Source organism: Mesoplodon mirus (assembly GCF_964341445.2).
Source record: "Mesoplodon mirus genome assembly, chromosome: 13".
NCBI lineage: Eukaryota > Metazoa > Chordata > Mammalia > Artiodactyla > Ziphiidae > Mesoplodon > Mesoplodon mirus.
Window position 1 is genome coordinate 31,215,232 of NC_138989.1, and position 25,684 is coordinate 31,240,915.

General features: G+C 45.9%; 1 protein-coding gene across 3 annotated transcripts in view; it reads right to left on the minus strand.

Annotated features, from left to right (window-relative positions):
* Positions 1-25,684, minus strand: part of PTPRM (protein tyrosine phosphatase receptor type M) — a 748,579-nt gene that overhangs the window by 30,938 nt on the left and 691,957 nt on the right. For 2 of the 3 annotated variants that reach the window (XM_082641116.1, XM_082641118.1), the window contains 2 exons: positions 4,086-4,202; positions 3,326-3,376 (listed from right to left, as the gene is read on the minus strand). In XM_082641116.1, coding sequence (XP_082497242.1) covers positions 3,326-3,376; positions 4,086-4,202 — 168 coding nt within the window. The remainder of the gene's footprint in view (positions 1-3,325; positions 3,377-4,085; positions 4,203-25,684) is intronic. The other variant, XM_082641117.1, reaches the window with a different exon arrangement.

Below are 25,684 nucleotides of genomic sequence, written 5' to 3' on the forward strand. Positions count from 1 at the left end.
GCATGTCAAGGAATATAAACCATGGAAATCCAGAGGTATTTTTGCTGGAACTCTATGTTAGACCAGTAACCTGAAGAGAGAGGGTGGTCTGCCATAGAACCGAAGGGAAGGCACAAGGAAACAGACTTCAAGTGTTTTTAATTTTTTAAAAAATTTACTCTTGTTTTGAGAATAACTAAGTTGATTTATATCCATCTTTTTTTTTTTTTCTTTTTCCAACTATGAGCCTATGTATTAAGACTGTGTTTTAAAACAAGAGTCTACTTTGAAAACAACAATTACTTCCAGAATGAAGGCTGGAGGTAACCTGAGATCAGACTTGACTTTCCCCCTTCTCTCTTTCCAGCACTGTTTCCTGGACACCATTTCTCCATTGGCCCTGGGTTTGGTTTTATTATCTTAACAATAAACACCCAGGAACCTTGTCACTTTCACCAGTAGCCGCTGTTCATGCAGAGGTAGCCAGGAAGAAATTTGGAATTTTTTTTTTTTTTTTGCGGTACGCGGGCCTCTCACTGCTGTGGCCCCTCCCGTTGCGGAGCACAGGCTCCGGACGCGCAGGTTCAGAAACCATGGCTCACGGGCCCAGCTGCTCCGCAGCATGTGGGATCTTCCCGGACCGGGGCACGAACCTGTGTCCCCTGCATCGGCAGGCGGACTCTCAACCACTGTGCCACCAGGGAAGCCCAGAAATTCGGAATTTTTATGTTTTATTTTAAAACAATGATAAGTTTTAAAGTTAAGACTTATTTGCCATCAGGGCAATAACCCACAAGTGCTGAAGCTTTATTTCTCTTTGAAAATCATGCTATTCTTTAGCGGAGTTGAAGCATTAAGGAATTAAGCTGTCAGGGATTCACAAAGGAAAATGAACACTGTCATCTGCTAAATATGCTCTGTGACCCCAGAGCAAGATTACTAGGTGGTTAGGAGCCACACTTTCTATCACTGAAACCATGGTAACATTTGGCTAAAGCCTCCATCAGAAGACAAATGGTGAGCCTCTAAACCCCTGAGAGCTCCCCTGGCTTTACACAGGACGACAGGGCAGGGCAGGGGTGGTCCCAGGAAGTGGGAAAGCCTATAATAAAGATTCATTCATTCCAAAGAGGACAAAAGGGCATTTACGTCTCCCATACACTGTTGTTTTTAATTTTAATTTTTTGAGCACTTCCCTTTCTAGCTTTGCTAGATTTCAGATCCAGCATCCCCAGAACCCGAACTCCATCCCACATGGGCTGGGCGCCTAACTGACCTAAGACTCCTTTTCTCAGCAGGGTAAATGTCAGTGTCTGGGATGCAGCAAACCTTTTCCCAAAATAAACCTCCACCCTCTAATGTGTTCACTACTGACAAGATGAGCAATGGAAATGGCTTCTGAGTCACCTCTCACTATTGTTCATGGACATGGCAGTTTCTTCTTTCACTGTTTTGTAATATATATATGGGGGGAAAATCATAGACGTGATCAGTGATCACAGTCCAAATATTTCCCAACTTGATATCAAGTATATTTTTTGTTCATTTTTCATTAACAAGATTTAATGCTAAATAAATGAGTATCATATTATACGTAATATAATAAGTATTGATGCTATATGTCGGGTTGGCCAAAAAGTTCGTTCGGGATTTCCCGTATCATCTTACAGGAAAAACCCGAACAACTTTTTGTCCAGCCCAGTAAAAGCGAGGTATTCACTTCCTTTTCCTTGTAATAGCTGGGAAGGAAGACCTCACGACAAACAGTAGTGCTTAGCCCAGAGCGGGCACTTGATAAATATGTGTGGATGGATGAATCCCTAGGCACATGCTCTGTCTTGCAGATTCAGGACCATATCCTTGCCTCTCTGAGCCCCAGGCACCTCCTAGGCAGAGAGAACTCGGTGTCCATCGCCAGCTTCCTTTCTGTCAGCTTTGGCAGGGGTACAGTCACCAGACAGCCTAGATCCATAGAAACTTTTCAGCTGTCTTCCTCCTGCCACGATGGGCACTTTGTTATTTAAAAGCTGTTCAGCTTTTGGAGTCACCAGCTACAGGGGAAAGGAAGGATGACCGTCCCATGCAAAACAGGAATTGACCAGTTTCGGGCTACAAACCTGCCTGCTTGTTTGCAGAACGGAGCCCAAACCCATTTTTCACCTTTAGGTCCCCTGATGCGAATACTCTAAAAATAGAATCAGAATTGGAGGACTCTCAAAGTATACACTTCACTTGCCTGTTTGTTTTTTTTTTTAAGTTTACTTTCTAATGAGGAAGTTTAAAACCTACAAGAAGTGCTCCACAGACGTACTAATGATTTGTTTTTCTTAGAGATTCCAATTGCCCCGTTAGAAAATCCGGCAACATGTCATTTTGATTTCCCCAAACGCTTTAACAAGCTCCTCATCCTTTCCTTCCTCCCACTACCTCTTTGCTGCTTGTCTGAGGACTAAATAACTGGGCATTTCAGAAACATTTCTGTGCAGCTGGGGATGTAGCCGAGAACACTAAGAGGTTAAAAAAAAGAGCAAAAAGACAAACAAATCCTTCCTTTAGCCACAGAGATGCATTTTCAGCTTATTAGAGAGCTGACTATTGTTCAAAGAACTCTATGTTTAAGTGATGGCTTTTGGATGCTTTTTTTTTGTTTTAAAGAAGAAAATATTCTGGGTCTTTTATCACTATCTGTTTCAATGCAGTTATTCATGAGTGCTCTTGCCAAGAGCCATATAAAAATCCTCCATATGTTTTTTTTTTGCCCCCAATCCTGCCTAAGAAGGGAAAAACCCGACATCAAAGTGTGAGGTTCAGAACTTGAAGAACTGAGTCAGCCAGAACTCCACGTTGTTTGAAGTCTCTAAGCCTCCTGCCTGCTTATTAAAAAAAGACAGGCTGAGGGAAAAAAAAAAAGCTAAATAGTTTGAGAAACAGATTAAAATAAATGAAAGTCTCTTCAGCCTTGTGATTGTATGACAGATAGGGATTTGAAAACCAGGAGAGGTGGTTGAAAAAATCAGGGTAAATGAGCCAGTAAGCAAATGCTGCAATTTCCTCATTTCCTAAAACCGGTCTCGTTAATCCAGAAAGTGCATTGAGATGCAGTGAGAAGTAGGGAGGAGGGCTGGGAGCCAACCGCCCTGGTCCACTTACAACTCGGGGCCTGCAAGGGCACCTGCCACTGGTAAATTCATGCCGGCATCACCACATCCAGTGTAAGGCTCAGCCGTGGACAGAAGCCGGGGGACCTCAGAGACAAAACTGTGGGTCCCCTTCTTTGAAGGCAAGGTGAGGACAGGAAAGCAGAGTGTTTGTTAGCCACGTCACCTCCACTACCCCCACAGCCTACCTGTGACACTTCTCTGGATGGACTGCAGTTTGCTTCGCTTCCGGCCCCTCCCTATGTCAGCAGAAAGAGGGGGAGTAAGGAGATTCCCCGTTACGCCCTGTGGAGAAGGCACAGAGCAGCAGCCCCATCCATGCATGTGGGGTGAGGCCGTGGGACAAAGCACAGCACTCAGAAGCCCACGCCCGCAGGGCCCGAGGGCTGAAACCAGCATGGGAGTGAATGGATGGAAGCGCTGGTTCATGCAAGAGCGTCCCGGGTCTCCTTATGTGTGTTTCCAAGTAGAAGCTTCCACCTGGAAAATCCATCAGTCCATATTAAACCATAGGCTGGAAAAGCCTCAAGGAGGTGGAGGGGATCCAGGAGGAGTTAGGACCTGTGTCTCCACACCGATACGAACTCAACATTGGGAAACCCACATGGACATACAGCATGAAGGACATTTATTGAACTGTCTCTGAACAAGGACAGAGAGATGAGCTGAACAGTATCAATCAGGTTAAAAAGAAAAAGGAAGTAGACAGCCAGGTGTATCTTTCGGTTTAGTTGCAAAACACAGATTTTCATGAAATGGGAATGATTTGCTTCAAAGACGGAACTGAGCTATTACAGAACCACAGGGCAAGATGCAATCTTGAGAAATCACTGGATAGAGCCTACCTGCATTCAGGTGTGACCACGTATGAATTATCCCAGATAACTTAATGAGGCTGGTATCAACTGATGTCTGACCAAAGCTTTTCAAAGAAGTGTGAAAACTTACCTTTTCAACAGCAAATGTTCTTATCACATATTCTGCCAGTAGCTCTGTTTCTATTAGGGTGACTTTAATGTCTTTGTAGATCTCTGTGTCATCTGGCCAGTATTTGCAGCATTTGACCTTTAGAAAACACAAAGGAAATGAAGATTTAGGGTTTTTTTTTGGAGTTCTCCAAATGATGGGTCACAGTATAATTTATAGGATACAATTTGCACACAAAATCAGAAGTACAGCTTAACTTTATTTTTTTAGATCACCTATATATTTTTTTCTCTCCCCAGAATAAAACACAATTTGAGTTATGGGAGGAATAAAACCTAGGAAAATGGTCTAAAGTTAACAAATTGTATTTATACTACAAACATCTCAGTTACAGTAACCATTCATTTCCTGTCTATCTCTACTCAGGAATGGCCGGAAAAATAAACTCTAAAAGTTAGCTTGCAGTATTTTAGCTCCTCTGAACTTTAAATTTCTTCTAGTTTCAGGAACGGATCGAACATTTTTGAGGAGGACTGAGCCGGAAATCAGAGCCAAAAGTAAAGATTAGAGTTTTTGTTTTTTGTTTTTTTTTTCCTGAAGAAGGTAGTAGCTATGTGTTTTCCCCAGGTTAGAATTACAGATTCATTTTAGTATAAGTAAATTCAATATACAAAACCTGGTGAACTCCCTATGTTAATGACTCTAAGATTTCCTCAGTCACCCAGGCACAAAACCTGGCAATCCTTCTCCAAAACCCAACCAACTGCCAAGTCTAAGAAGCTTTTGAAATATCTCTCAAATATGTTTTCCAAATTTTTATTCCCTCCGCCACCATCTTCAGGCTCTGGTAACTTCCTGCATCCCCTCCATCCCAGTAACTGCAAAAACCCTTCCAAGTGCGATCCCAATGGCACTGACTTGCTCTGCTCAATAAACTTCCATTTCCAACCACTGCCCGTGAAATTAAATAGAAATTAACTTTGGCCTGGCAGGTAAAGACCTTTTTTGTATTTGGACACAACTAACATCTTCATCCTTTTTTTTTTTTTTTTTTCACTACTCTACTTTCTAGCCACATGTATTTTATGTTCAGAGACAAGTGGTTTGCCTGATCCCCAAGTAGACCTCATGGTCCAGACTCCTACACATGCCATTCCTCTGTTCAGGATGTTCTCCTCCCACTCAGATATTTTATCTAGCTGAACATTTTATCCATTCTTCAAAGAATATCGCGAATGCCACACCCCTTCAGTCTTTTCTCCATGGATGCTCTCTGTTAGTGCTCTGATAAGATGTGCCAGTTCTGCTGGTATGACACCCTTCTTACACCGCGTTATACCTGCTTATTACCTGCCAGCGTGCAAAGGGCTTTCAATTGCTTATTTCTGCACACCCAGCAAATCTGGCTTGTGTCCCATACACAGAAAGTATGCAATAGGTACATGTAAAACCGAATTTCATGGAGACAAGCATAGGATCAGCGTAGGAAGGACAATCCCAGGTTGGGAAAATTTACAAAAAGAAATATGGACTGGGGTGGCCTCTCCCAGAACGCCAAACACCTTGGTACACCCATGTTTCTGGTGTGGTGCAGGCTGGTTGTTATCTTAGCTGGTTCCTCATGAAACTTTCTGGCAGCCAATTCAGTGCCGTTCTAGATAAGCCTTATTACCTTTACTTGGGAAGATGTAAGCCAGAAACATCAGGAGTTGGAGATACAGTGCAGCACAAGACAAAGATGGTCCCTGCCCTCATTAAATTTTTAGCTTCCTTAGGGAATCTTTTTTTCCCCCTCATGGGAACATTGTCTGTGACTTTATAAAGGATAATCATTTATAAATATTTTGACTTATCCATATTTCAAAGATTTATATCATGGATACCTGTGCCAGATCTAAAATATTCCAGAATAACAGAGATCTAGAATTTCTCCAGTTCTTTTCCTAGATGTAAAGTGAGTCTGAGCAGATCATGCATATTTGTGATGTCTAATTTGATAACAACCCTAATTTCACTCATAGAATGTCCAATTACTTTCACAATAGTAATTAACAAAGATGCTTATATGGCACGTACCAAAGTCTCCTCTATTTTAGGGGACTTGCTTTTACCTTTTTGTGACTTCAGTCACGCAAACAGAGGGTTGTGGATAGATACAAAACTACGAATAGCGTATATACGTGCACTTTTACAATTAAACAATTCTCAGGAATTCCGTGGTGGTCTAGTGGTTAGGATTCCGTGCTTCCACTGCAGGGGGCACGGGGTTCCATCCCTGGTTGGGGAACTAAGATCCCACATGCCACATGGCCAAAAAGAAAAAAAAAAAAAGAAAAATTAAACAATTCTCAATGGAATGAATACATAAGTCAAAAATCTGTGTATTTCTCCAAAAATTACAAAGTTAACCTACGTTAACTAGGTATACCTTGTCTAATAAAAGTGCCTTATTAGAATGTGATTGCTGTAGGACATAGTGTATAGTCACCTATTCTTCTCTTTTACAGTCTTTACCCTCCCCATCCCCAAAGTTTCAATAACTACAGGTGTGGAGGCTTCAATGCCTGCGAGTCAGGGAAACCAAAAACCTCTGCAATGTACCAAAGGCTTAGAGCTTCTCTTGGGGACTGTTCTTCCAGTTCCCTTGGGCCAGCTTGGTTCCCAGGGATCTTGACCCTGCCGGGCCCTCCGGCCGGCTCTGCCATCCCCCAACCTCCCGGGTGCAGCTGGGCGCCCCCTGGCGGGGGTGGCAGAAAGGGCCCTCCAGGTGCAGGGGTCGCCAGGGGGTGGCCACATCTAGCTCGCCAGGCTGGCTGCACGTTACTGTGAACTTCGGGGCACCTTGATGTCTCTGTAGCAGTGGTTCTCAAACTTCAGCAGGCATCAGACGATCCTGGAGGCCTGTGACAAGTGCTGGGCCCCACCCTAGAGTTTCTGATCAGTAGGTCTGGATATGTGTGGTTCCAGAATTTGCATTTAAGACAAGCTCCCAGGTGATGCTGCTGGTCTGCGGACCACACTTTGAGAAGCAAGGATGTAGACGACAGCCTGACTACAGAGGCTGGCTCTCTCCTTAAGGCTGCGGTGAGCCTGGGTGAGTCACTCAGGTTTGCTTAATCTCAGGTTCTTCATCTGCGGGGGGTGGTTTTTATTCTATCTCAGAGGGCTCTAAGGTTAAGTCAGGGGTTTCCAAATTTGCACATTAGAATCATTTGGGGGGGGTTATTAAATTCCAAAGCCTCGGCCATACTCCAGGCCAATTAAATCATCATTTTTAATGCAAATCAAAACCACAATGAAGTATCACCTCACACCAGTCACAATGGCCACCATCAAAAAATCTACAAACATCCTGGAGAGGGTGTGGAGAAAAGGGAACCCTCCTACACTGTTGGTGGGAATGTAAACTGGTACAGCCACATGGAGAACAGTACAGAGGTTCCTTAAAAGACTAGAGTTGCCATATGATCCAGCAATCCCACTCCTGGGCATAGATCCAGAGAAAAACATAATTTGAAAAGATACATGCACCCCAATGTTCACTGCGGCACTATCAATAGCCAAGACAAGAAAGCAACCTAAGTGTCCATCGACAGACGAATGGATAAAGAAGATGTGGTACTTATATACAATGGAATATTACTCAGCCATAAAAAGAACAAAATAACACCATTTGCAGTGACATGGATGGACCTAGAGATTGTCATACTGAGTGAAGTCAGACAGAGAAGGACAAATATCATATGATATCACTTATATGTGGAATCTAAAAAATGGTACAAATGAACTTATTTACAGAACAGAAATAGAGTCACAGATATAGAAAACAAACTTATGGTTACCAGGGGGTAAAGCGGGGAGGGATAAATTGGGAGATTGGGATTGACATATACACACTACTATATATAAATAGATAACTAATAAGGACCTACTGTATAGCACAGGAAACACTACTCGATACTCTGTAATGGCTTATATGGGAAAAGAATCTAAAAGAGTGGATGTATGTATATGTATAACTGATTCACTTTGCTGTACACCTGAAACTAACACAACATTGTAAATCAATTATACTCCAATAAAAATTAATTTAAAAAATCATAATTTCCGGGTAAGACAGAGGCATCCGTAATTTCTTATAGCCCCCAGGCGACTCCAAAGTGCAGATGTGTTTGGGACCCACTGGACTGAGTGATAACACCTTCCCTAGAGCAGGTTCATTGTGAGTGTCCCCCCCAACCAATGGAAATTCTTAATTTTATTATGATGATAGTTTTGTGGTGATCTGGACTGGAGGTGACCACAGGCGGTCAGAGGGCACAGATCCCCCTAAATGCCTGAAGAGATGAAGCCGTGTTTCCTGGCGGAGGGAGAGGGGAGAGCAGAGGGTTGAGTGCTGTGCCAGCTCTCTGCTGGGGAAACATAGGCAGAAGCCAAGGAAACTCCGGTGTGTTCTCTGCCCCTCTTTCCTGCACACCTATTCGGGGCACTCGTGGGCAAGTCCACTCTCTCACCAGGGAGGTTTGATTAACGCCCAACAGAAACTAGGAAACGGTGTCCTGACTTGCAGAGGAGAATCACATCCAGTAGAGCCGTGAGGAGCCACAGAGACAGTTTCCAAACTGTTTCCTTTTCCAGATCATCATGAATGCCAGACATAGACTTTCACGCTTGGATTTTGCTTTGGAATCACTGGGTTCTTGCAACTGTGGCCTCACCAGTGGCTGGCCTGAGAGGAGAGCCAGCAGGGGCCAGGGCCGGTCTCCTTCCCCTTCATTCTCACCCTGGCTTGTGTCTTGAAAGGAGGAAACGGAAGGCCGGCCCAGGGACCAAGAGTGACTCACTCCAGGGGATGAGCTGGATGGTGGTGGGAGGAGAAGCTGTGGACCGGCCCCAAGCACAGGGGTCTTTGGAGGAGGGAGCTCAGGGTCAATTACGCTTCCTTCAGTCTCGCCAGGCCCAGCTTCAGGAACAGATACCGAATAGGAAGGCTTGAAATGACTTTAGCTGCCTGGCCTCTTGGGGTGAGTGAGGGTATGAGGGGGAGAGGGGCAGGAAGAACAGAAGCACACGCTGAAAGCATCCTTCTTCTGTACACCTGACCACAGACGGCTAGGTTTCCGTGGACGCTCCCGTATCACCAACTCTCTGGTTGGCAGGAGGGCGGCTGGGGTAGAACGTGAAGGTCTGCTTCTGTGCTCTGTGCCTAGGCCCAAGGACTCACTTTGCTAAGAAGCCCATGATCACGCAGGGTTAAGCAATTAAATGTCAGCCCTTCAACTGTGGGGACCACTACACCATCTAATAGACACAACCGACAAGGAGGTGGAAGGCAGGAAAAAGCCAAAGGCACTGGAACAAGTTGTGGTTTGTCACGGGGTTTTCAGCAGGCTCTTTCTTTTTCTGAAAGGAGACATCGGAAGAGACAGTGACCACAGTTCTATTAATAGCTGAGTGCGGCTTTGCTGGAGCCGCTGGTTGGCAAGAGCAAAAACACTGCTGAGAAGCACCGTGACCATAAAGGGCCCCAGCCAAGAGCAGCTGCTAACGAGGCTTCCAAGAGAACAGATCTATTGCATACTTTTTTTTTTTTTAACAGAACTCTCACAGCAATGAACACATTCACTCATTTAAATATCCTGAAAATGCGGATTGCTTTGGTCCCAGTGTGATGAAGTAAGACGGATGTGCGCTGGCTTTTATCTTGTTAACTTGTGGTGTTACAGCCAGTGACGTGTATCCTCTGAGCCTCAGTGTTCTCGTGCATAATATCGGATGATGGCACTGATTTTTTTTTAAGGGAGATTTTGAAGAGTAAGTGACGCAATCTATATAAAAGTTCTGCATAAGTACCTGGCTTATTGTAGGTTCCTAGCTCCTCCCTTCCAAACCTGTTTCATCTGGGCCCTGGGGCTTCCTTTGGGCAATTCCTTGAAGGCTGTTTCAAAACTGGCACGAAATCAGGAACTGCTGGAGGTCTGGATAGTGTGAATTTGGAGGAACCACTTCATGGCACCAGCAAATCCCTCTTTCTCACCTTCAGGCTCCTGCCTAAAGTTCCCCCCACAGGGCTTCTGGTTTTCTATCTGGTCTTCCAATAGCATCTATTAATTAATGGACACATAATACTTATAATATGCACAAGGTCACATCCATATCTGTAACTTTTTTTTTTTTTTTTTTTTTTTTTTTTGCGGTACGTGGGCCTCTCACTGATGTGGCCTCTCCCATTGCAGAGCACAGGCTCCGGACGCGCAGGCTCAGCGGCCATGGCTCACGGGCCCTGCCGCTCCGCGGCATGTGGGATCCTCCCGGACCGAGGCACAAACCCGTGTCCCCTGCATCGGCAGGCGGACTCTCAACCACTGTGCCACCAGGGAAGCCCCGTAACATTTGTTTTTATCTGCTGTAAAGAAACATGTGGCCTGAAGCCTCCTGTGGAATTCTAAGTGTCATCTTGCAGAACCCCCGAGAAATGTCTTGCTGCTTTTCTCTCTGACCGCACATGGATGACAAGGGTCCTACCCAGCTAGGTCACAGAGCATCAGCCCTTTGAAGAAACACGTTTACCCAGGCTGCTTTTTCCCCACCTTATTCAATGGACTGGCCTTGACTTTTAGCCATTCCCCAAATTTAAGTCGTCCTGCTAATAGAGGGAGATTTGCCACCATTGAGGACAATGAAAATGTGTCACGCAGTCTAAAGATGATTCTGAAAGAAGACATTCAGAAATCTTTTGAGCAATGAAAACATCATGACAACATATATATTATATATACATATTATATATACACATTATAATATTATATACAATATACATATATGTGTATATATATATCATATATTATATATAACATATATAATATAATATACACATACACGTGTATACATAATACATACATACACACCTATATATTATATATACATACATATATATATATATATACATCTCCTGAGGTCCATCAGAGGGGACATTTCTTAGAGAGATATCTGACGTATCTTTGAAAAGAAGATTCCATATTTTCTCTCAATGGCAGTCTCCCCATGTATCAGGGTAACAATTTAGATCAGCAGGACTGCAGTTCTCTGAAGTTTTTCATCTGTTGTCTCTGTGTGGGTCACAGAGCCATCCAGGCTAGACCATACGGGGGTCACCATCATTCCAGTCCTAGAATGATCTGACTACTTGCCCCTCACACTAATTCTGTGGGGCACGAACTATCCCTATTTATATCCATCATCTGAAGTGGAGAGGCTGAGGCAGACTGGGGAGCTTTGAGGGCTCCCCACCACGGCTGCAGTGTTGTGATGCCTCTGTCTGCACTCAGGGCAGCGGCGTCCAGGCTGTCCTCCCGTCCAGACAGCCCCGAAGGCCATGATGAGCAGAGACTAGGCCCGACATGGCTGGGACACTGAGGAGAGAGGAATGAGTCTAACGCTGGTGAAGAGGCTGGTGTGGAAATAGCCGACCTGACCCAGGGCAGAAGGAGGCAGCTTAGTGGTCACAGCACATCCCCCAGAGCCACGCTGTCTGGGTTCAAAGCGTGGACCCACTGATGAGCTGTGTGGCCTCAGGCACGTCACTTAACCTCTCAGTGCCTCCATTTTTCAGTTGTAAGGTGGGGATAATAATAACGGTTTTAGAAAGACTAACTACATTCTTGCTTGTAAAGCTCTTAGATCATGCTTGGCATCAGTAAAATTAGCAAAACAAAAACTGCTATTAGAAGGTAGAAAGAAGAACGTTAAATCTAAAGGAAGAGACCCAAAGCTTCACAAGGGAGACCATGTGACAGATGAGACCAGAAAGATGAAGTGCAGGTTCCCTGGGTGGTGGAAGGGGGAGGGCACTGTGGATTGACGAAGTTGGCAGGGGGCATCTCTGGGGAGCCTGAGTGGTCCCGAGTCCCTGATGGGGGGACGGGGTGGGGGGGCTGGAGGGATGGGATTCTCCCGACCTCGGGAGGAGACAGTCCCTGTTGCATGATTTCCAGCTGCTTCTGACACTATTCTGCTGGACCTTCCTGGTGCTGTGTTTTAAAATAAGAGGAACAGTCTTGGGGTAGAAAGTGTGTGTTCAAAAAGTGGGGGAGCACGCAGGACATGGATTTCTCTACGACTCACGTTTGTAAAGGGCACTCGTTCCTTTTTGTGAGTGTACACAACCCCTGGAACCACCGTGTGGCTCTGTGCAGCCGAGCCAGCTGCCCTGCCAGCTGGGCTGCTAGGTGCCGCGTACACACTGGATGCTGGGACGCGTGTGTGAGTGTATGCGTGTGGGCTGGGAGCAGTCAATCACCTGGGTATGTGTGTCAGGCACCTTTGTTACCAGCTGCTGAGCAGACGCTGCACACCATGACAGGTACACCTGTGGCTCCTTAGAGCAGGTGAGCTCAGGGACTGTGCCTTCCACATCCCCCAGGCTTCCAGGATGTGACCTCTCTGGCTTAGTTAGTTACAGACCTGGAAATGTTCTTTAAACACCACACACACAGACACACACACAGGCGGACATTCTTCTGGGTAGGGGGGTAACATTTTACTTTTAAGGACCACTGATAAAGAAGGTTCTCTTAAAAACTCGCATTTAGTGATGGTGCAGCGTGGTGTGACAGGAGAGCCCAGGTGGGCACGCAGGAGGGCTCGAGGCTGATTCTAGCTGTGTGACCTTGTGCAGGTCACAGACCCTTTTTAGTCCTCAGCATCCTATGTGCAAAAAAAGAGGACAGTAGACCACATGGCTTTTGAAATTATTCCGGGTCTGGGAAGTCGATTTCATGACTCTAAGATGAGGTTCTTTGGAAGCCATATAGCTTAGTGCTCAGGAGGGAGGTTCTGCAGCTCCAGTCACAGGCTGACAATTACTAGCTGCATGACCTTGGAGTAGTTTCTTAACCTCTGGAAGCTTCAGTGTATTATCTGGGAAGTGGAGATAACAATAGCGCTCACATCACAGAGTCACTGGGAGGTCTGAAGACCCGGCGCATCAGAGAATGTCCACTGGCTGCCATTTTTGCTTCATATCAGCATCTCTATTACTAAGAAAGGAACAGCTCACGGTGTAAAGCACCAGGTGCTCTACTGATTAGAAGAGCTCACACTTGATGGTCTCTACCAGGATGAGAGAGACAATGAACTTGAGTTTCAGAAACACGAATCTGGGCTAAATCCCTTGAGATAGTCTGAGGTGCACACTTGTCCCAGTTAATCTTTTGGGGGGAGGTAAATGGCTCCAGGGGTCAGGAGCAAGAAAGAGGAACTTAGAAAAGGCCCCAGCCTCCCTGGGTCTCAATATCCTCACCTGTTCTATGACCCTCTTCTCTAGATTATCACAGGAACTGCTAACACAGCAAAGACTTTGAAGAATATAGTGACATAAATAGATGACCTGGTTAATTGTTGACTGAACCTCATATAAATAGTCCTGGGTTTGGGATGTATGTGATTCAACCAGTTGAATGGATTAAAACTCCTACAAATTCACTCTTGATATGGGATTCTCCACCCAACAACATCAGAAAAGAATCTATCTTTGGTGAGGTGATGACTGTACCATCCTTTTCTAGAACAAAGACTCCTCTGTCCGTCCAGGATTTTCAGTGATAAGGGTTCTGTTTCTATTTCAAAAGTAGACAGTCTGAAGCTAAAAGAGGTGAACCCAATGTCGGCTTTTGAAATATCTCTTTCCTCCCGTACTCTTCATATTTATTCCCTTCTGTGGTGTAATTCTCCACTATATGTCACGGTTCCCTTCAGCTCTTTCCTTTCAGACTCTACCTCTTTTTACTTCCCAGTGAGAAATCCAGTGAAATCCCCAGTAGTTAACTCATCTCCTGGCTATGAGGTCAGTCCACTTCTGTAATCCAGCAGCACCTCTGCAATTTTCAAATAATGTTACCCAAATGCATATTCCTTAATCCTGAGGTTTACAGGATGAGGAAGCAATGTAGTCCACACCTTCTTGTCAGGTGTGAAGGGGGTTCTTTGGCTGGATTTTCTATCAGAGAAGCGTCCAGAGCTGTCCCACATTCCCATTGCTGGAAACCTGGTCCCAGAGAAATGGGGCAGTGGCTTAAGCCATAAACTGTTGTCCTGCTCTGGTCGTAAACATACGGCAGATACTTTGAGAAGTTCCGAGGCAGTGAATTCTGGTGTTCTGTTGGCCACTGAATTAAACCCTACTTTACTGAAATCCCTTAATTAGTGAAAGGAATGTAGACATACTGATGGCTTGTCACTCGGTTAATCTGAGAGCAGTTGTACACAGACTGTAACCCTGCTCGCTGCATTATTTTGCCTCTTTGGCCCTCTTCTCCTAAGAGGTCCCCAGCATTTACTCATCTATTTCCTTAGCCAGATAACCCCAAGCCTTCAGGAGAAGGCACAGCAAGGCCTCAGAAGATGAAGTCAGCAGACTTGGAAAGTTCAGAGAAGGAAAAAAATAATTCTGCATTCAAGATAGGACATCATTTACGGTTTTCAACAAGTTATTCAAGGATAGGATATACCCGCAGTGTGCAAAGAGGGGGGAAAGCTCAATTTTCTTTTTTCTTTTTTCTTTTTAGCCACGCTGCGCGGCTTGCAGTATCTAAGTTGCCCAACCAGGGACTGAATCCGGGTCCTGGCAATGAACGCGCCGAGTCCTAACCACTGGACCGCTAGGGAATTCCCAGAGAACTCAGTTTTCAAGTGATGTGAGTGGAGCAAAGGAGGAGAGCTCTGGCAGCTTGGAGACCAGCCCGTATTGCATCCGATTCTACCGCCAAGAAATTACAGGCGTATGTGGCCCGGGAAGGTACCCGTGCAACAGGGGCTATGATGCGTCTGTCCGAGTGCACCTGTCCATCTGCCATGTCCAGGCGCCTGCCCTCTTAAGCGCTTCATGACACTAAGGCAGGTGACCACCTACATGCACCCCAGAGACATGGCAGGTAAAGTGAGAGGCAACGGAGTGAGCCAGTGAGGATCCCAGCCCAGGCCAGTAGAGGGGTGGATACACAGGAAGCCCAGACCCAGATGAAGACGAGGAAGTTCCACGGCCAGGCACTGATGACAAAGCGGCACGAGTGTCTGCAGGAGGCAAGCGACAGGGCTTGACAGTGGTGACCATGAACGTGGGCACCCGACAGTCACCTCTGTGGGTGCAGCTGGAGAATACTGAACAGCTGATCTGCACTCAGCTCGCACTACCTGGGGGGCCAGGAGAGCGAGTTCTGGGAAACACCTGTTATTCAGACCTGCAAACATGCTTCAATCCTAGCGATATGAGAGATGGCCCATAAGAAAGCATCAGCTGACTCACCACACAGAAAGAATCCTCTAAGAAGCCTAATTTATAATTCATCCATCTTTGAGTAAAAATGACTTTGCCTTCTGTTAAAGAGGCAGGATGGATTGGGCTGAATTACCAAGAACATCATACCAAAGGGTTGACTGGGGAGGCCAGACGTAGCCTTCTCTCTGTCGTCACAAACAGCTGTCGTGATCCTCAGTGGCACCCAGGGGACCACATCACACACACACGGGTGACTTCCGCCTGCAGTCTGTTCTCCCCGAGTGGAAGAAACCAGGCGAAGGGGAGCGGTCAACAGAAGTTTCCCTCGTATGAGACATTATTTTGCACCAGCTTATCTGTTCCTTTGTAATTATTCTTCCACCTCTTCAGAAACATTCACTGAGGACTTCCTAATACTTTCTATGTGTCTGACCCTGTGGGATCCACAGATGACATACCCTAGTCTTTGCTCTCGGAGGCCTGTGGTCTGGGAGGGCAGAACGGTCCCCAGGCGTGTTTAGTTCCTTCTTGTACATGACGGTGTGTCCTCCTCCATAACTGGAGGGTGAATGCTTTGAAGGTGGGTGCCTCTCTTCTGTTTTCCTGGCCTCACCTAAAGCAGGGTAAGAGGTCACTTGACCACCGCATCTTAACTGGCTGCAGGTGCCTCAGCAAAGTCACAGGAGTGGTGGACAAACACTCCAAGGGGCTAAGGTGTCCAACAATGGCAACAGCAGAGAAACAGAGCCTGTGAGAAAAAGGTATGAGACTGGTCCTGCCTCCACCCCAGGAAGTTCATTAATTCACCGTGTCGACCCACGTAGAATTCAGGAAAAAAGAGACAATGGTCTGCACTTAGAACAAACTGTATGCTGTTCCCGACAAGGCAAAGAACATTTCTGAAACTGAGGTAAGTATGTGTGAGCAGGAGTGTGTGTGTGTGTGTGTGTGTGTGTGTGATGCATACATTTGGGAAGAACCTTTTATCAAGTACAGGGCGTGCAGAAGTTGTGAAAGAGATCTAGTCTAGTTACCCATGTAAGCAAGTGTGAGGGAGGGGAATAGGTAGCCTTAAAAAAACGCATGCATGTACACACACACACACACACACACACACATGCTTATGTGCAGGGACACTATGAGAATAAAGGTTACAGAAGTTGGGGTTAGATACATTTTCTATAAGAAGCCTCATTACTTTAAGCTTTAAAATGCAGTACTTAGTGAAACAGAAACAGACTCATAGACATAGAGAACAGACTTGTGGTTGCCAAGGGGGAGGGAGCTGGGGGTATGAGTTGAGAGTTTGGGATTAGCAGATGCAAACTATTATATATAGACTGGATAAACAACAAGGTCCTACTGTATAGCACAGGGAACTATATTCAATATCCTGGGATAAACCATAATGGAAAAGAATATGAAAATGAATATGCATATGTATAACTGAATCACTTTGCTGTACAGCGGAAATTAACACAACATTGTAAATCAACTATACTTCAATAAAATAAAAAAATTAAAAGGCAGTACTGAGTGTTTAATGTAAAATATTCGATAAGCCTTCAGTGAGACTGAAGAAGAGAGTTCTGTGGTTTTCTCCTGGCTTTATTCTGAGAGGATCTGTTTTCCTTTAGTCTCCTATTTTTCACAATTGCCACCCAAATTAGTAGTCAGTGAAGTGTTTCCTAGTTGAACGAAGTTGTTTCACAATGGTATCTGTTTGTGCATGTCCTTTATACCACAGTTTACCTTGCAGTTAAACAGATTGGTTATCCAAATTGGATTAATGAACATTAGGGATGGTGATGATTCTTTATTAATTTTGGGGGCGTAAAGTAACTACTTCTGTGCACAAGGGGATCTTCTTCCAGATGCAAAAATCACACATGGGGTTACACAGAACACGATGGGCTGGGCATGGATATCTTTATTAAATGATTGCAAGGGGCCACATTTCCCCCGAAGACCCACTTCCTGCTGCCTGCCTCAGAGGGGGTATTGCTGAGCATGGGTTAAAAAGACGGAAATGTGCTCAGAAGGCAAGACTGCTTGATGTGCCAGTTGATAAACCAATGGATTGTTATAGACAATTTTGAGAACTTTTGTAAAGAATATGTTCTCTCCATATCTGTAGTCAGATTAGATCAGTTTCAAAAGAAGGTCTATAAATTATAGACTGTGCATCTTTTTCGGTCTGCATAAATTATGTACAGACAGAACCTTGCAGAATTCGTCTCATGGGTACCTAATCACGCTGCAATGTTCTGCTCTAGGTCTTCTACAAAACCCGTGTATAATAGTGCAGAAGAAATAGGAGTGGATGGCTCTCTCCCAAGGAGGTGACACTCCTGGCTTTGTACTGAATCAATTCCTTTACAAAATCCAGACTCTGTGCTTTCTCCTGCTGCTGGTACTCAGTGCAGACACAGTGGGTGCCTGGAGGGTCCTGAGGCGACGTGGATTATGGCACATCTGGGCTGATGATGCATCTGTTACTCAAATAGATCTCTGAGCCAACGTGTAATCAACAAAGAGCCATATTCTTCGTATAAACATGGAATTTTACAGCTCACTGGGCCAATTTCCCTTCCTGTCGGGGAAATGTGAACTAAGGCTTGGAGGCGAGAACTGGTTGGTTCCCAGCTCACTGGGTAAAGCCCACCACGTCCCTCTCGTGGTCACCTGTTCACAGCCCAGTCGGTTCTGGGAGGATCTGCTTCTGGCTCCCAGGATCCCAGTGCACCCGGGTCTAGCTGCCACCACGGAGCCTTGCTTCTATCTTTCTCCCCCTCTTACCTTCTCCCCAGAGAGGAGCACGCCAGCTCCTACTCTGGCTGAGCTTTCACCTGTGCTCTCGATGGCGCCCTAAAATGGCTATTTCCTCAGGCCACAGCCTTGTTCCTGTCTTCACCCGGGAAACCTGTGTTATCGGAGCAGGTACCCTCCCAAATCTGTTGTGTGTGTTTCTGTTACATTTATTCTCCTGCATCCTCATCTGTCTCTGTTCTCCAGGCTCAGAGGAAAAGATGTCTCCCCTTCTACTGCTGACTTGAAGACCTGCGTTCTGGATGCATCCTCTCCTGCCTCCTCAGCTGTCCACTTTCTAACAGCTCAATCTCTCCCCCTCTCCTGGTCCTTTCCTTAAAACGTACAATTTTCAAAGGTCTTCCATCTGTAAAATACCCTTCGATTGTAAATGCTCCTCTGCCTACAGCCCTGTGTCTCTCCCTTCCTTTCTTGGCTGAGCTTCTGACAAGTTTAAACTCAGTCTTCACCTCCTGATTTTCTACTCCTGCCTTGACCCTGCGGACTGCCTTCCATCCTCACCATCTGTAGGGAGTCATGCTGTTTTCTGTCACAACATCCATTTCATCCACCATCCTTCCCGATACATCCTTGACTTCCTCTTGGAGACTCACTTCATTCCCATGGGGTGGCTTGTCAATTAGGGGCCCAGGACGGCCAGGGATGAGCACGAGAACCGACCGGGGGGAGATGATGCTCTGTCCTTGTGATTTGAATCTTGAGCACAGTAAAAAGCCTGGAAATTGTTGGCACCTGTCCTCTGAGGCCCTGTACCCTGGCCAGACCGTCTGGCTGTGGGGCCCCTCCGATCACTGGCCCTCTGGATTTGCTGCCATCTTTCCTGCCTGTGTGCAAGTCTTATTCTTCAAAGCAACATTTTGAGCTCCTAATATTCTTCCAACAAACGTCCCTTTGGCTTAAATTAGCCTGAGTTGATTTCCGTTGCATACAGTCAGAGAACTCTGGGAGGTCATCCCTCTGAACCACTCAGGCAAAAGGTGACCTTCTCCTTGTTAAATCCAGTGACTCTCTCCCTGCCCTGGGACTGTTTCCTCTCTGTAGCATCCCCATCATGACCCTCTCTCCACGTCGCTCCCTCACTGCTCCTTCAGGGGCTCTGTGTTGGTCGCAAGAAGAGGCCCAGTTCCTCACACGCACATCTGCCTCTCTACGACAAAGCCGCAGTCTCTCCCCCTTCCCCACATTCATTCTGAACACAGCTGCAGTGTCCCTTCGGGGTCCTGTGGTTGTCTCTGCCTGGAGCACCCTGCCTTCTTTGCTGGTTCAGTCCCATTTGCCCCTCCACACTCAGGCCCATGCACCGCTTTGTCTGGGAAGCATTTATTGACAAACCCTCCATCCTCAACTCCCGGTCTGATGAGGTACCTTCTTTCTGAATTACTGTAGCAGCACTCTGCAAAGCCTTAATCATAGGATTTAATCACCTTGTTTGACTCCCCATTGCTGTGGACAGGCATACACTTAATGCCTTTGTAGACGCAGCCTCTTGTGTGTGTACACACTGGCTGGTGTGTAGCATATGCTTGGTAACTGAGGGAGTCCCCTCCCACCTGCTCTGTGATTTTCCTCTGTCATCTTCCCCCTTTCTCTTCTTTTTTTAAATTGAAGTATAGTTGATTTACAATTTGTGTTAGTTTCAGGCACAGCAAAGTGATTCGGTTATATACACACATACATATCTATATATCTCCACATATCTATATATATTTCTATTCTTTTTCAGATTCTTTTCAAATATAGGTTATTACAGAGTATTGAGTATTATTCCCTGTGCTATACAGTAGGTCCTTGTTGGTTGTCTATTTTATATATAGTGGTGTGTATCTGTTAATCCCAAACTCCTAATTTATCCCTCCCCCTTTCCCCTTTGGTAACCATAAGTTTGTTTCCTATGTCTGTGAGTCTGTTTCTGTTTTGTCAATAAGTTCATTTGTGTCATTTTTTAAGATTCCACATATAAGTGATGTCATGTGATATTTGTCTTTCTTTATCTTACTTCACTTAGTATGATCATCTCTCCCCTTTCTCTTCTTGGACCTTCAATCTCTGCTTCCAATTCTATCTTCTCTTCAGACTCCCAGGTATGCTCCTATCCACCCTACACAGACACACACAAACACACACAAACATGCACACACAGAGACACACACAGACACACAGTAGCAAACACATACACCGACACACACAGACAGACACACACACACCAACCTCTATCATCACATCTTGATCCTGCTTCCCTCTAGGTGCTGCTTCATCTCTTTCCTTGGATTCAATTCTCCAAGAACAAGCTACACTAATGTCTTTATCACATGTGTAGCCACTACTCCATGGCCATTGGGGTCCTGGTTCTATGGCACACTGCAACCTGGTAGGTACTGAGGACAAAGTGAAATAATAATGGAGCCATCACAGTGCAGGCAAACAGAGATGGAGGCGGGCAGCCACTGAGGACCTGGCTCAGACACGTCCCTGCACCACTGAGAACTTGAACTTCCTGTGAACCATACCAAACTCAAGAACACCAGCCATTTAAAAAATAGTATCTGCCAGCTGCAAGCTACAAGTTTCCCTCTTGTAACTATGCAACCATTTCAGACCCCAACCAATCCTTGCTTAATCGACACCCTCACTTCTTTCCAGCTCCAACTGTAATTCTTGATAAACAGCTCATGTAACCATGCAGGTTTTGCTTTTATAAGCCTCCCCCATTTTGTAGTCCACAATTCAAGTCTTTCTTCAATCAGTGTCTCCCGGGCTGCGGTCCTAACAAACCCCCAGTAAACTCTTTATTTCAATCAGGTCTCTTGTTTCTGAAGTTTTGGTTAACAACACTAAACTTAGTTGTTCACAGGGAGGTCCTGGGGAATTGTGGAGAGAGCCTGGGCTTTGGAACTAGACAGACTAAGACTCAAATTCTAGCTCTACTCTGTGCCCTCTGCCAAATTACAACTGACCCTTGAACAACACGGGTTTGAACTGCGTGGGTCCCCTTATGAACAGATTTTTTTTTTCTCACTAAATACGAGCACTACAGTACTATACGATTTGAGGCTGGCCGAGTCCACAGGTGTGGAACCTTGGATATGGAGGAACAACACGCACATATAGAGGGCTGACTACAAGTTACAAGCGGATTTTCAATTGAGCGAAGGGTCGGTGCCCTTAACCCCTGCACTGTTCAAGGGTCTACTGCATTTAACCTCACTGAGCCTTAGTTTATTAATTTTGAAAACAGGACTCTTTGTATCTCATAGGGCAGCTGTGATAATTAAGGAAGTAAGGCTTGTTCAATCATCTAGGGGAACGCCGGGCACAGAGTAGGTGCTCAGTATACTGTGTTCCTCACCCTCCCCTGCAGTCTCATGCACCTCGCTCTCTGCAGCTTCCCTCACGCTGCTTACCCGCATCCTCTCCTACTCGTCACGGTTCTGGGTCTCGTGGTTATGCCCCATCTCTCTTGGTCTTCTTATCTGACTCCATCTCTAGCCCTTCCCCCCCCACCCCGCTCCTAGATATAGGCGTCCTCCAGGGCTGTCTTCAGCCCTCTTCTCTCTCTTTCTGCCGAGGATGCCATGCTTCTGTTTCAGTGGTTATCACTTCACATCATACTTTTCTGGTTTGCTTGTCTCTTAGATTGTGCCAGGTCTTTTCATCTTGCCCTCCCCAGTCTAGCCCAAAGCCTAGCACGTAGTAGATGCTCAGTAAATGAAGGGAGAAGATCACATTTCACAGTTTGTGTCTTCAGCTCACGCATCCCTCTTCCTGGAAAGCCCCACGTTGTTCATTCAGAGTCTCAAACTCAGCATGCCCCAAATACACTGATGAATCATGTTACAGCTTTATTAAAACTGCTCTTCTTTTCTTCCTTGGTTGGGAAGGGAAGGGATACTCATTCTTGGTTAATAGCCTTTACATCAATCCGAGTCACAATGGTAGAAATCTGGGTTCATATTCAAGCTCCTATCAGCATCCCCAAATAACACCCAAATTATGTATCTCCCATAAATTCCAAATGCCACTGAGATAGGCTGGGACCTGGGACTCTTTACTGGAGTGCTTGCACCTGAACGAATGTCTCCTCCAGCAACAAAATACGAAGAAACTGTAAGGGACTAAAAATAACTGCACATGTGCAGCTGGGGCAAATTATGAACAATAAGATACAAGAAGGCCACAAACCAACTGTCACTTCTGAGGTGCTCGGAGCAAAAGCAGGGCTGATCCCAGCACCCAGCACCGCCCAGGGGGCGGGCAGACCACCTAAGTCACTCCTCTGGCCCCACCCACCCCCACCCCATTTAAGGGACCAGCTGGCCCCGCCTCAGGGAGCGAGCAAGGGCACCTGTTTCCCGTTTTCTCTCCCTTGTGCAGCAGCATGACCCCCAGTAAACCCTGGCTTGGATCCCTCTGTCTGGCCTCTTATCAATTTCGATTGATTACAGAGCCCAAGGACCCGAGTGGGTATCACCCCTGCCACAGCCCGAGCCCACCATGTCCCTCACCAAGTCTTGCTCTGGCCTACCCTGTCTCCATGCCCTTCTGTAACCCTTCTAAACCTTTCTCTAGCGGCCACTAGAACTGTCTCTCAACAACATTAATTAGGACATAGGATGCACCAGCTTCATGCCTTCCGTACACCACACAAGCACACCCCCCACTCCCTGCTCCTCCTTTGCCCTCCTAGAAAGGCATTTCAGACCCTTTCAGACAAGACCTCAACCAGCCTCCAGCCTCCGGGTTCACAGTACCTCCCCACCAGGGCTCCAGCCACCTGCGTCAGACCACTCGCTCCTTCCCGATCTTTCATTTACTCCCCTTTCTCTGTTTTCCCTCAAGTGGTTTCTGTCTCATTCCTGCCATTTAAAATCTCTTCTCCCATTTAAGTCCAGCTCCTCACTACCTCCTCCATGCAGTCCTCTGAGATTCCCTTAGGCGGACTCAGTCCCTTCACTAGGGTCACCATCACTCTGACTTACGTGTATTATAGCTGATGGTTTGAATGTTCACTAATACCATGGTTCATGTTCTTCCAGGACAAGTGAATTATAAATACCTTTGTATTTCTTAGTGCCTTGGATACAGTAAGTGTATCATTAAATGTTGCATACATTGTGCTGAAAAGGGATCAGAAAGCCCACTTTTGGGTTAGTTTGTGAACAAGACAAATCAGGCTCTTGGGTTGATTTTCTAACTTTTTACAGAGGGGACCTGAGATCGTTGGGCCGAGAAAACCTCAAAGGTTCACAGGGCCGCTACAGAGTCTTCTGTACTGGAAGATCTGGCTTCGTGGAGGGAGGGGCTTGCAGGGGGCCCCTCTCCTGCTGCTGATGGCTCAGGACCAGTTAGGGCCTCACTTCTTGGGTGATGTGCTGGAGGAGGCGACGTGAAACGTGGCAGGGCCTGGGTGGGAATGGTCACAGGCCACGGTGCAGACTTGCTCTTTTTTCCTAGTTTTGTATTAAAGTTATGGAGAGAGGCAAGGCTTGAATCAGCTACATTAATATGACCGCTGAAATGGTTGATGGTAGATCAAAATGGAGAGGAATACTTATTGAATGAGTATAAATTCATCAAAAGTTAAGGCTATAATTACCCAGGTCACAAAGTGTCAATCTTAAATATTTAATTCATTAAAAAAAGATCGATGAAAGGCAATCGTGAGAGTTCAAGACAGAAAAATTTCAGCAACGTCTTCATCTTTTTTTTTTTTTTTTTTTGCGGTACGCGGGCCTCTCACTGCTGTGGTCTCTCCCCTTGCGGAGCACAGGCTCCGGACGCGCAGGCTCAGCGGCCATGGCTCACGGGCCCAGCCGCTCCGCGGCATGTGGGATCTTCCCAGACCGGGGCACGAACCCGTGTCCCCTGCATCGGCAGGCGGACTCTCAACCACTGCGCCACCAGGGAAGCCCTCAGCAATGTCTTCAAAAAGAATTTGTCTCTTCCTTTTCATGTACAAATTGGAACAACTTAAGAAATTTTGTAAAAAATATTATTATTTTGTCCTGTTAGGCATTACTTATGTTATTTTTACTATTAAACAGTACCTCCCCATGTTATAAAGGGGGAAATCTTGCTCCTCTCTTGCTTCTTCCATTGATCCTGGATCTGGTGGCTTTTGTAGAAAAGCAAATGTTCTTTGTTGTATTTGACAGGTGCACTTGAAATCTTAATATACCTCCCTTGCATGTGAATTTGACAGCTAAGTCTGACGAACAGTGTTCATTTTTAACTTTTTTCTTTTGTTACCCTTTTAGTGATAAACGTTATGAAAGGAATTATAGGTCAACCTCTTTGGGTAAATGACAACCTTTAAAGCATCCGTTTAGGTGGCCCCCTCGCATCCCTTACATTGATGGGGGTTAACATCTCTGGTCTCTACTTCTCTTAGCTCCAAAGGCCTTTATCACCTGTTATCAGAACTATTCAGAGCAGCTCAACGATAATTTTCCTACATGACTCTGAGACCTCATTTGGCTTTTTAATAAACAGTCACATTCTAATGAGGCCTTCATAAAACTGACTAAATATGTTTAGAAATCATTAGCTTAAATTACCAGTGGAAAAAAATCACCTTTGGGAGGCCCCCAGATTTGGTTCTAAGACTTTCGGCAGATGAATTAGTACAACACAACGGAGTCCTGAGGGTCCACGGAAACCGTGTCAATGGGAGTGCCTGGGAAACAGGCGATGGATAAAGAGCTCAGCGTCCCTCGGGTGGGTTCCTTAAAGAGGGAAAACAATCACAGCACATCCGGCGCAATTTACATGCCAGGTGTGCAGCTGTCGCCAGGTGCCAGGGAAACTGACAAGGGTCCCTTCCCTCAACACATGGGCTGAGAGGGACGCACGGGGGCGACCAGGAAGTCTTAGATAATGACGGGTCCTGGCAGATGTACCGGGGACCCCGCTGGAGGGAAGTGCAGCGTCTGAGTCTTTTGCACAGGTGCTGCGACAGGGAAGGCCTCCCAGCGGCTCTAACACCAGCAATTACAGCGGCCTAATGCAGAGCGCTGCAGGGCAGAAATCTGGGGAAAGCTGCCCGGTTCTGACTTAATGAATCAAGCCCGTGTAAACAAACAGTGTTCCCGGGCTCATGCCTGATTCATGAAGGACACACTGCGTGCACTCAACATGGTAAGTAGCTAGTTGCTCCCCTTAAAACCATGTCATTTTCATTTCTTCAGTGGTTCGTTGTTGCTGTTTCCAAGCATGGAAAATGGAAACGTCATCTCTCAACAAATATGCAGGATGAACAATGGGAAACAGCCTGGAATAAGATTCGACTTTTTCCCGGAGGGCATGTGACCTTTTGTCAACACCCCCAAATCACACCAGACATTTCAAGGACAGATGCCATTAAGTGCATTACTAATTGAAGACAGGTTGGTCCAAGAGGCTGATGGTAACAGGGGAGGACTCTCCAGGGCTTGCCACGTCCCCACAAAGCGGGTAAGGATTTTCAAGGATTTTTTTTTTTTTAGTAGGCTTACCAGACCTAAAATTACTGAATTTCTGT